Source organism: Oryzias latipes, chromosome 17 (genome assembly GCF_002234675.1).
Source record: "Oryzias latipes chromosome 17, ASM223467v1".
Lineage (NCBI taxonomy): Eukaryota > Metazoa > Chordata > Actinopteri > Beloniformes > Adrianichthyidae > Oryzias > Oryzias latipes.
In genome coordinates this window covers 11,544,351-11,556,711 of record NC_019875.2, presented here as the reverse complement: position 1 = coordinate 11,556,711, position 12,361 = coordinate 11,544,351, and the positions used below count along the sequence as shown (strand labels likewise).

Here is a 12,361-nt window from a genome sequence, read left to right as displayed (position 1 = left end):
TCACTTTATATTATCTGGCTCTTTCTTTGATTCCAAAGGCGCTACCTCAGTGCCCCACAGTGTAAACTCATCTGTGTTTTCAGGTGAAACTTTTGCATTTTTTACTATGAATCAAGTTCATAGAGCTCTTAGAACTCTGAATTTCAAAAAAATCAAGAAATTCCTTCCATCTGGAAATCATCTTTTGTTACTCCTTACTTAAAAGGAGGGGATCCAGCAGTTTTAACCAACTACAGGCCAATCTCCAATCTGTGTGTCTTGGAAAAAATTCTTGAATCTCTTGTATGCGATCAATTATACTCAAATGAGCTTCTCTCAACATTGCAGTCAGGCTTCAGGAAAAAAGCACAGTACCACTAATGCTGCTGCAATAGTGATAAATGACATTCTTGTTGTTCTGTTAAAAGAAAGGCTCATCAGTTTTAGCCTTTTAGATCATGTAGTCTCCTGACTCACACATTACTTGAGTAACAGAACCCAATGTGTTGGACATGATGGTTTGTGCTCTACATTCTTAAATGTACACAAAGGGGTGCCACAGGGTTCTGTATTAAGACCCCTTCTATTTGTCATTAAATGATACAGGTCAAAATGTGTCTGATGCAAATGTGCATTTTTATTGGGATGACACAATTATTTATTGCTTTGACCCATTCCCTGCAACTGCTGTTAAATCTCTGCAAAAAGGTTTTGACACTGTACATCATACATTTCTTCAACTAAAATTACTGGTTAATGCAGACAAAACCAAATTAATATCGCTTTCAAACTCTAGAAAAACACCACAAGTTTTCCCTACAGTTTCTATTCTGGAGGGAAATGAAACTGAGGTGGTTCATGTGTACAAATATTTGGGATCCTTGATTGATGATGCACTCACATTCAAGCCCCACATTGAGAATCTTGTGAGGAAACTGAAATTGGAACTGGGTTTTCTGGGATTAAAAAGCGAATTGTCACCGTACTTTTTTATCCATTTTAGATTGTGGAGACCTTTTATATATGAATGCAACAGCTCAATGTTTGAGTAAGACTGATTCTGTGTATCACGCTGCTTTGAGGTTTGTAACAAACTCTGAGGCCTCGACTCATCATTGCAAACTGTACTCTCGAGTGGTATGGACTTCTCTGTCCACCAGGACGCTCACACACTGGTGCATTTTTATTTACAAATCTCTTCTTTGACTTTTACCTTCCTACATTCAGCTTGATCAAGCGGAGGACTGTAGAATCATATAGACTGCGTTCCAATGACCATCTGTTCCTCGCTGTTCCATTTGCCCGTACAGACCTGGAAAAAAAGGCTTTTGTCTTTTCTGCCCCCTCCACATGGAATACTCTACAAAAAGCTGGAAATTAAAATAACTCATTCCTCTTAATGTTTTCATATCCAGACTGAGAATGGAGAAAAAGTCACTTTTAACTGTACCTGTTTTACATAAGCTCTCATTTTTATTTATTTTACATTTTAAATGTTTACATTTTTATTTTAAACGTAATTTGTTGTTTCCTCCTAGCCCGGACTCTGAACAGATTCTTTATCCCAATGGGACATTTCCTGGATAAATAAAGGTTAAACAAATAAAAAATTGACAATAAAAATGACAAGTAATACAATGATACAAAATGTTATTAAGAGTTTATCAAAACTTAAATGTTAATTTATAAATTATCTACCAAAACGAATCATTTCAAATAGTCAAAATGCGCTATGTGCCCATAAGTGACATACAATATTTACACGTGCTGGTTCATGAAGTGTAGGAAACAGGATGTTTTGTTCAAGAGTATGTGCATTGTTGCTGCTGTTATTGTCATGTTCGTATGTGTCTGAAATTAAACATACTAAATTTGATTTTGAGATTTTCTGGAAATGCTTTTTGAAAGTAAGGGAGGGGTCAAGAATAACTTCTTAAATTCTTGAACCAATAAGCTCCTTGTTTCCCAAAAAACGTTTTGTTGGGGTATTGCTTCTATTGTATAGAGAATATCACACATGCAGTCTTTTGGTATTTAAAAGAAGACGTGACTTTGTGAGCCATTTTTGGACTTGTACTAACGTTGAAGTAAAAATAGGACCGGCTTAATGTGTAGTTTTTGCAGGTGTGAAAATTACTTCTTCGTTAGGAAAAATTTGTACATGAATTTTTTTGCATACCTCTGTTAAATTATTAATGTATAGTTAAAACAAGACTGGTCCGCCTATAAATCTTTGTGGGACTATTTGGGTCTAAGTGGGGGTGATTTGACCACTGCACATTGTTTTCTATTAGTGAGATATGACTTTAACCAGTTAATGGCTTTTTTGGAGAAATTAAAGTGTGTTAATTTGGTTTATGATAATTGGTGGTAAACAGTGTCAAAAGCCTTCTTTAGGTCTAGAAAAACTGCCCTGACACAACCTCCCTTATCAACCTCATTCTTTTTCAAGAAATAAACTAAGAGCAGATTCAGTCAAATAGTGGTTACAAAATCGAAACTGCATGTTCATTTATTCGTACCACCCATTTATCGATTATTTTTGAAACTACAGGGAGGGTATTGACCTGTCATTGTTTTTGTCATTTATAAACCCGGTTTCAAATATTGGGCTCACCACACCCACTTTCCATGTTGGTGGGACTTCAGAGTGTTTAATAGACAAATGTACCCTTTGGGTAATTGGCTTTATTAATATCTCTATATGTTCTCTCAAAAAGTTGGAGTAATTGTTGTACTCATCCTTAGCTTTAGAATAATTTAATGAGCCAATTATGTTTATAAATTCTGTTTCTGTTATCAATTTTTTTAGTAAACATTGTGTGAGAGTGATCATTGCAATATCTTCTTGAAACAACATCAGATACAGTATATTTTTGTGCAGAATTAATAAAAAAAATATTTAACTGGGCAGCAACTGTGCCAGGCTACTTTTCCAATTTTCCATTGGTGTGCAGGATGAGATAATATGTGCTTTAATTCATAAACTAAACTGATCCATTAGAAAATAAAATCAGATTTTTTACCAAAGTTTTGTTTAGTAATTCAAATCTGTGCATTCTGGAAAAAGCGTAGAGCCAACAAGGCCTCTTGAAAACCTTTACATACCAGTTTGGCTTACTTAGGGGCACCTCAGCCATAAGTTTAGAAACTTAACTAATTTAATTTATATAAATGCCAATTTAGAGGTAGAGCGGTTTACTTCGGATTGGAAGATTGCAGCTTCAGTTCTGCCGTGTCTACCCGTGAGCCGAAGTGTCCTTGGGCAAGACACTAAACCCCACATTGCTCCTGGTGGTTATAGATCAGTGCAAGTGTTTGGCAGCGGTGAATCAGTGTTTGAATATGTGCGTGCATGTGTGAAAGGAACTGTGACTGTAAAATACTTTGGCTTTCTAAGAAGGTAAAGTAATTATATAAGAGATGAGGTTTTGAAGTCAAGTTGATTTTGTTTTACCAAAGAGTCAAGAGTCAAACTACAGACAAATAAACAGTCAAACTTAGAGAAATGTTTCACTTTATGATTTTTATCAGAAAGAAAATTGTTTGCTGATAAAGTCAGGTTTGTTCCTAAAATGTTGAAAAATGTATGATTTTTTTTTTCAAATTGCATACATCAAAAAAGCACAGACCAAATCTAAAATGTCCGGAGTACAAAAATTTAAAATTAAAATAGAATAGACTAAAATAAATAAATAGACAAATAAATAAACGCCAGTCTAGAAATGCTGCGAATATTTTTGCATTTATGTTGGTTAAACTCTAGGAAGGTGAGTGAAGTGTTTCCACGCAGCTGATCACCAGCTGTTCATGGATCAGCTGCGGGTAAGTGAAGCTATCTTCGTCCAATCAGGGGAGAGCGCGTGGTCTCACCGTTTGCACTGTTAGATCCTGTAGCGCCGCTATCGGTGAGTAGGGGTAAAATATTTCGTTAGGAGGGGGGCAGAAGAGGTAGTTGGGTTGCAGCGGGCAGCCCCGGGTCGTTGATGGACGGGGGGCAGAGGTTCGGGACGGCTAACAGGTGCTGCGGGGTCCCGATCATCTTCTGAGAGGCTTTTAACGCCTTTAACGGTCGCAGGGAGCCGGTAACGGCGTTAGCCTCGGCGGGCTCAGATTGCAGATCCCCCTAAATGGAAATAATTTTAATCTGATTTAAGAAATCAGAGGGGGGGGGGGGGGTACTAAAACGAAGCAGATCTGCTGAACAGAAAAAAAAGCAGAAAAAAATCATCTTCTACTCTGTGGCTTGGGGATTGTCTGAAGATGTTAAAACCCAATTTGAGAAAAATTTCTTTACATAAAAAGTTGAAACCTTGACGTTTGATGCCCAGAATCCATAGAGTATTGTTTTAAAGACTGATTGGTTGAAAGATTTATTCAGATATGATAATAATATTGGGATCTGATTATAAATATTAATTAAATAAACCTACTTCAGTGTTGAGCAAGCTACTTCCATACAGTACAAATTACTTAGTATTGTAGTTAAGAGTAATCTATTACTATCAGGGGTGTAACAGTTAATCGACTTGATTGATGAATCCACTTATTACGATTCAACAAGATGGATCTGTTTTAGGCTAGTTGTTAATTGAGTCAGTCACTATCAATATTAATCGATCATATTGATGTTGTAAAATACTGTTTGGAATGAGGTACAGTAGGTTTATTTTACTATGATGTAAGAAGGACCAAGCAGACAACACACATGTGATGCAGCAATTTTCACTTCAATGTGTGGAAACATTTGAATTTAGCAAAGACATGACCATACAGGGTGGTAGAATGTTCTATTAATGTTCCGTTTATATTATTTTTATGTGGAAAAACAACTGTGAGCTGAATTTTGGAATGTGAATGGATTGACCATTAATTCTTTACCATTAATTACTTGTTTTTACGCATATTTAATATAAACTTGATTATCTTGCAATAAACATACAAAATTTGGAAAACTTTTAAGCCACACTGGTTGATGTTTTGGCTAAAGATGTCCTGGATCGATTTCAGGTCATTGAATCAGATCATTTTAAATGAATCCAAACAGACTTTGAATTGTATCGGGAATCACAAATTATGATATGAATCAAAAAATCGTTAATATGGATCGTTACACCCCTTACTTTATAATATCATAGTCTCAGACTTATGATGCATTTTAAAACTCCTGCATTACTTTGAAAATACTCTGTGTGTAAAAACTGCTGAAGGAGAACACTATATTGAGTGAAAAATATAGTACAGAGGTGGTGATTTAATACATCTTTACTCCATTTAACAATAGGATGGTCAGCAACTGGCTCTATAAGAAAAACATATATAAGACTAAACACACTTATTAGGTAGTAGACAAGTAAAAAATTAAGTCTATAGAGCCTACAAAAAATAAAGTTAAGTAATTTATTTGTAGTCTATAAAGCCTTCAAATAAATACCTTCAAAAAGCTTAAAGTGACCATGACCAGCATGAAAAATCTTGTTTCTGGCATTCCTAATCTGTAAATTCCTTGTGTTCTTGCTGTTTTTTGGTTGGTCTGTTGATACACAAGTTATAGAATATGTCAAGATTAAAAATTCACTTTATTAATAATGGCTTACACTGCTTCATTATAGCAATAAGTATTCTGTATTACATTAATTTAGAAATAAATGCATTTCTCCCAAATCTGTGGGCATTTCAGGTGTTGTTTCCTATAGTTTCAGCATCCATCAGACTCAGACAGGCAGACATGAGCAGCAGGAGCCGTAGGTCCAGGTGAGAACTCATCTCACTTCTACTTTACACCTGTTTCACACCTGTTCCACTTGTATTATATTCTTTATCACAATTGCTTTATTCTAGGTCCACTCCTTTTTACACAATGTTTCATTGCTGTTTTACCTTGTTTCCCTCTCGCCTCAATTCAATTCAATTCAATTTTATTTACATAGCCCAATATTCACAACAATAGTCATCTCAATGGACTTCACACTTGTCCTGTCTCTTTTCACCTTTTTTATTTCGATTTTCCATGTTTGGCTGTTTTTCCAAACCTTTTCCACTCCTGTTCTGCACTTGTTTCACTTCTATCTTACTCCTGTTTTTACTTGTCCCTCAGGCGTCAACTGCAGACTCTCAGATGATAACAAATAATAGCGGAAGCTCAGTTTCATCCATAGTCTGAGCTCAGGAGAGTCACCATGACTGATTAGACTTCAGTGGACCAGTTTATCTACCTTATCTTCAATTTACTACAATTAACTCCAATTTAAAATCTAACAACAGTTAAAGGGGTTTAATGTTTTTGTACAAAGGAGTATCTCAAAGTCAGGTGGACTGAACAGTTTTCCATACTGACTGGATGTTCTAATGCTGCTTCAGTCTCAGGTCAAAGAGTCACTTTAGCTCAAGACGATTTTCCAGAGCATCTCTACGGAAGCCTGCATGGACTAAAGAGGAAGTAAGTCTTCAATACCTACACTCAGAGTCTGCTGAATTCTGTTTTAGACGGATAACAAGTTTTTCTTTTGCTGTCAGGATGAAATTCTACGCCTCCTGGTGCAGGAATTTGGTTCCAACAGCTGGTCTGCAGTGGCTCTGCATTTTGAAGTGAGTAGATTTAGATTCACATGTCAGAATAAACAAGTGTACATGTGAACAGTTGAGCAGAGGTGTCAGTGAGCAGCATGGTGAGGTAACCTGCTGGGGTCTACCAGGGTCAGAGGTCACAGATGCAGTGTCAGCGTCGTTGGCACCAGATCAAAAATCCAGAGCTAATCAAAGGGCCCTGGACTGTTTATGAGGATCAACAGGTAAACACTCACCTGAAACTCTGCCCACTGATTAGAAAATGGCTAAGAAGGTTTTGACACTCATGCAATGACACTTCCTGTGCAGGTCACAGAGCTTGTTCAGAGGTATGGCACTAAGCGCTGGTCGCTCATTGCCAAACACCTGCACACCCGAAATGGGAAGCAGTGCCGCGAGCGCTGGCACAACCACCTGAACCCAACAGTAAAAAAGAGCAGCTGGACTTTGGAGGAGGACCGCGTTGTGTGCCAGGCGCACAGCCTGCTGGGAAACCGTTGGGCGGACATTTCGAAACTGCTGCCTGGCAGGTGAGAATGCACTTGTTCCCTGTAGAGTGGGCTCTAACTCTGCCTCCTTGCTTACTGCTCTAAGGACGGACAACGCCATCAAGAACCACTGGAACTCCACGCTAAAGAGGAAGGTGGAAAAGGAGGGCTACCTGCAGTTCTTGAATCTGCACAGCTCCTCTTCCATGTCTGCACCCTGGACCTGCAACCCCTCAATCCCAGCCAATTTCCCCATCAAGGTCTCCCTCCATTCTCCACACACCCACCCATCAAGAGGGCATTTGGGTTGAAGTAACACTGATGTGTCTTCAAGCAGGCTGACAAACTGAGAGGGGGGATGGATGAGTGCTGCTGCCCCTCCAGTCAACACAGCATGTATAGGCCCCATACAAACTTCACCCATCTCTACTCGGCCTGTACCCCCACCTTCTCCTCAGGATACAGTTCGTCCCTGAGCGCTTGCAAGTTAGCGTCGTCTGCAGAGCTGACGGAGACGGTAACCACTTTCCCTCACGATACAGCCACTTTTTATTTCTCTCTCTGATTCAGATGGTCTCCTTCACAGAACTCAGAGATGTGGTGCTGCGAATTAGAGGCGGGCTCCTCCCATCAGGACCTTCACCCCATGTTGCTCTGCAGCTGTCCGGAGCAGCAGCTCACCAACAGCGGCCAGCAGATTGTTGATGTGAGCAGACACAAAACCCGCTCCAGATACACAACCTACTGCCTTTGACTGTTCTGATGACTAGACAGAACCAGGCTGAGTTTATTGAGAACAGAATTTGGCCTGGATCCTGGTTCTGTCAGAAGCTGGATCTGGTCTCCCTAAGGTCTGGCGGTTTCATAAAGGTTTGTGGGTCAGGTCAAATGGTTTTGTTGTGTTAAGGTTGTCGGTGAAGTGGAGGAACTGATGCACACCGAAGAAGGCACCTCCTTTCTGGACTCCTCTTCCTGCAGGGGGGCACACTGTATGCGTGAGGTGAGCAACCTGGAGCCACTTCATCCAGCTCTCACCTCCACCCCCCTTTGCTCCTTCAAGCACCCCTGCAGAAGGGAGAATGACTGCGTGCACTGCAGCCAGACCAGCCGGTCTGTCTCAGTTCTCTGTGCTGCTGCAGGCAGGTCAGATCAGAGCTCGGAAGGTGCAGCTGTGTGCAGGACTCCAACACCGATTCAAGAGCGCATCCAAGCACTACTCAGGAGTGCTCCAACAACACCAACACCCCTGAAGATCAGGGAGCTACAAAACGAGGTGAGGGGGGGAAATGAACATCTGCTGATGGATGTTTTGGTCAAGAACTCACTGTGTGTGTGTGTGTGTGTGTGTACGGGTGGAGCAGGTCTCAGAGTGCTCAGGTGGGATGATGAATTTGATGATGGACAAACAAAACATCAGTGATAACTGTCAGAAGTCCAGCAGCCCCTCACAGGTCTTAAAAACACACACAGCTTTGCCTGTTTGTGCGTGTATGTGCACTTTGGTGTGTGCACGTGTCTCCATAAATGTGCGTTTGTGTGCAGGTGCAAACATGTCTATATCTGTTGTGCACTTACATGCAAGTGCTGAAGAATAATGCACGTGTGTCCATCTATGTGCATGTGTTTGCATTTGTTGCATGCGTGTGCATGTATGTACATGTGTGTGCAGTTGCTGGAGGTGTGTATGTATGTGTGTTTAGGTGCGTGTTTGTTGTGCATGTATGTGTAGGTGTGTGCAAGTGTCGGAGGTTTGTGGAACAAGTGTGTGATGTCAGTGGTGAAGTTGTGTGTCTTCTGACCTGCAGGCTCAAAATGGCTCTGTGCTCCTCTGTGAGGAGCTGGACTGCTTTCCTCTGGACGGACCGGTGAAGGTGTGGTGGTGCAAGGAGCCCGTCACATTTTTGGTCAGTTCCAAAGTCAAAGGTAAATCCCAGATGACTTGCGGTTCTTTAAGGTGTTTCAGAAGAGAAACAGAAATGAGAACGTCAGGGGTCAGAAAAAGAGCAGAAAAGACTCTTAGTAGAGCCTTTTTTTTTCCTAAAATCACAATGAGAGGGCTTTGAAAACACCCAAACATGTTGTCTGTTACAGCTTTGTTTATTATGTTGATCTTTAAAATGATCAGACATCGGGAACGTACATTTTCACAGAGATTGCAGATTAAACAAATCCAAAAAGCTTTGATTGTTTATGTGAAGCATTGTGTTCAAACGTTTTTAGTGCATTTGCATGGTTAGTATGAGGTTCCTGCACCTTTGGCTCTCTGAGCTATGAGTCCATCCACATTGGTTCTAATTAGAACTGAGTAACCAAATAACAAGTTGAATTTTTCCTGCTGCATAAATGAATGTTTGGTCCTTTTTTTCAATCTGGATCCCAGTTTTTCAATGTACGTGTGAGTTTGTGTGGGAGACCATAGGAAATGCACAGACATAGTGATTCTCATACATAGTGTCTTTAGGTGGCCCTGAAATACAAATTGCACAACAAATCACTCAGAGCAAAAAAAATATTAGAGATCACAATCAAAATTTAAAAAGCACAACAAAACAAAACAAAAAAAAATGTTACATTTAAAAAAATGAAAAACAAAACTCCAGCAACGAAAGCGTAAAAAGAAATGTTTCGGAAAGCAAAAATAATTTTCAGAAATCGAAAACAAATATTAAAAAATGAAACAAAATAAGAACCTAGAAAAGATAGGTATTATGGGACATTACTGATTGGATGAGAACATTTGAGTTTAAAAAAATAGGGAAAGCAGAAGGATGTTTTGACTGAACTCTGGTGTTTTTGTAGTTGAGCAATCAGTGGCTGTGGCCAGAAGCTTAAAGAAATATTGTTTGTAGGACAATATTACCACGCCAAATGACTTCTGGTTGAAAAGGTGAACAAACAATTATCCAATCAGTGATGTAATAATAATAATAATAATTATAATAATGGATCAGATTTATCTGCGCTTTTCAAGTCACTCAAAGCGCTTACATTATGTCCATTATTCATTCACTACTCATTCATACTTGGTGACGGTAACTACTGTTGTAGCCACAGCTGCCTTGGGGCAGACTGACAGAGGCGTGGCTGCCAGTTTGCGCCTATGGCCCCTCTGCCGCCCTTTGATGTCCAATAGTACCTACCTTTTCTGATTTCTTATTCTATTTTTAACCTTTCATTTGGATTTCTGGAAATTTGTTTTGTTTTCCGAAAAATCTCCTTCCCGTTTTGTTTCATTTTTTGTAATGTGTTTGGTTTTTTTGGGAATGACATTTTGGCTTTAGGAATTTTGATTTGATTTCTAAACTTTTTTTTTTTGGTATTAATTGTTCTGCTTTTCTGATTGTTGATGTGATCTTCAGTATGTTTAGCATTGAGTGATTTGTTGAAGTTTTTGCTTTTCAGGCACACCGTACAAAGATCCTATTTCAGGCATTCTAAAATTAAATATATGATTATATCATTATAGAACAGTAGACTTAAGTTTATATTATGTAAATAACTTTATGTTTTTATATATTCATTAAAAACATTTACACTTAAAGAAAAACAGGAGTTTTTAGGAAAACCTTTTTTTTTGTCTTGGTGAAGTTTTGACTCAGAGTGGTCATCCTCACAGAGGATCTGGCAGTCTGCTGGTTTTTGTGTTTGCTGTGATGGTTCTGTGTTTCCTGTTGTTGCAGGTGAACCCACCAGCCCACTGAATGATGTAGCTCACCTGTGAGGTCAGCTGACCACGATGCTCCAATCAGGAGTTGTCTCTGACTGAATTCCTAGGACCTCATCGGATTTGATTTATTGATTTCTTAAGCAGTTTGAAACTTGCACTTTATTCCTTGAATGTAATGTTTACATATTTTATTGGTTATTTAGTCATTTATTAGTCAGAAGATATATTTGAAATAACCTTGTGTATAATTTAACACATTATTTTGCTGTTTCATTTGTCAAGGAGCAGAAAACATTAATTTGTGTGTTTCTGTTGGATCAAATGCAGTTACATTATTTATTTCTTGTAAAAAATAACTCCTTGAAAACTTCTCACTGTTGCATTTTGGATCAGAACCGATCAGTTTTTCCTTTTTAACCGAGAACCAGACACAAGATTTAATGAACTTTACTGAACTCAGTGTGACTTTGCTGCCTTATGTATGAATGTTTTCTTAAGTGCTCTTGAAATCCAAATCTGCACTTAAATATTTGCAATATTTGTACGAGGATTTTTATCTCTGACTAACAGGATGCTGTGAGTTTAAACTGTCAGATTTAGTTTTTCAAATTAAACTGTCAGAAATATACTTGTCAAAATAAAGTGACACATTAAACCTATCTGGTCATGTCATGGTTTGGACCCTGGTTCTTTGTTCTGGTTTCTTTATTCGAGCCAACCGTTTTGGTGGTTCTCAGACGTTTGTATTTACTGCATTGGTTTCTGTGTTTAAGGAGCTGTATATGTTTCTGTTCCTTGGCTTAAACTGAGGATTTTTTTTAATCTTGATTTGCTGTTTTGAGTTTTCACTGAATAGTGACTTTCTGTTAAAGGGAGCTGTCTTCCAGTCTTCTCTGGTGTTCTTGCTGATGTCAATGCTATGAGGCTGAAGGGCGTCATTTTGAACCAGTAGATGATACAATGAGAGGCCCACATTGACGTGTTCTCCCTACCATGACAAAGGTGGATAAAGGTGGAAAGATTTCATGTAATCCATGGACACCAGTGAAGATCACAAATCATTGAAGAAAAAAGGTTCAGCGGACTGTCTAGTGGGTCTAGATGACCCAACTCCCAACGTTAAAGTGCCTAGGATAGCACAAGGGTTACAGGGGGCATCCAGACATAACCAGTTAATGTCTTTGACCCACTTAAAAACCAGAACCAGAGACCGACCCAACAGCTCTGCATGACTCATTGAGATTCCAGAAGCTCAAAGCAGTTTCATGATGATCTGTTCTTTATTTTGAGTGAAATATGTTATAGTGGAAAACTCTCAGCTACGGATGTTTGATCACAAGGGGGCAAATCCTTCTCCTGGGCTAGACCCCTATGAATTTATGATAAAACACTAACAGGCCGAAACTGTTAGGAAACATGAAAAAAGATGTGGTTGAACACCTAGCGACCCTTCAAACTAGACTTTCCATATCCACAATTTCAATTTATCAGCTGTTCATCGCCTGCGCATCTGTGTAGACTGCTCCGTAGACCACAAACATGAGAGCACTGATTCCTTTATGCTCTGACTCCTGGATTTGAGCATTCAAGAGTTTGAAAAATGACCAGCAGAGGGCAGCAGTTTTACACAAGAGAAAACAGTAAAGTCAGATTTTACCCT

General features: G+C 39.0%; 1 protein-coding gene across 5 annotated transcripts; it reads left to right on the top strand.

Moving 5' to 3' along the window:
• The first annotated feature begins 3,791 nt into the window (after positions 1 to 3,791).
• On the top strand, positions 3,792 to 11,373 carry LOC101171195 (myb-related protein B). Of its 5 annotated transcripts, none has more exons than XM_023965672.1 (13): positions 3,792 to 3,887; positions 5,660 to 5,733; positions 6,340 to 6,418; positions 6,496 to 6,567; positions 6,675 to 6,770; positions 6,856 to 7,076; positions 7,141 to 7,294; positions 7,372 to 7,551; positions 7,621 to 7,740; positions 7,942 to 8,307; positions 8,396 to 8,485; positions 8,840 to 8,957; positions 10,715 to 11,373. In XM_023965672.1, the coding sequence occupies exons 2-13, from the start codon at positions 5,708 to 5,710 to the stop codon at positions 10,753 to 10,755; spliced, it is 1,563 nt and encodes a 520-aa protein (XP_023821440.1). In that variant the 5' UTR covers positions 3,792 to 3,887; positions 5,660 to 5,707; the 3' UTR covers positions 10,756 to 11,373. The 5 variants fall into 5 exon arrangements, with proteins under 5 accessions (XP_023821440.1, XP_023821443.1, XP_011484599.2 ...); XM_011486297.3 differs by having other exon boundaries at positions 3,806 to 3,887; positions 5,676 to 5,733; positions 10,715 to 11,337; XM_023965673.1 differs by lacking the exon at positions 3,792 to 3,887 and adding an exon at positions 3,906 to 4,000 and having other exon boundaries at positions 10,715 to 11,337.
• Positions 11,374 to 12,361: the final 988 nt, after the last annotated feature.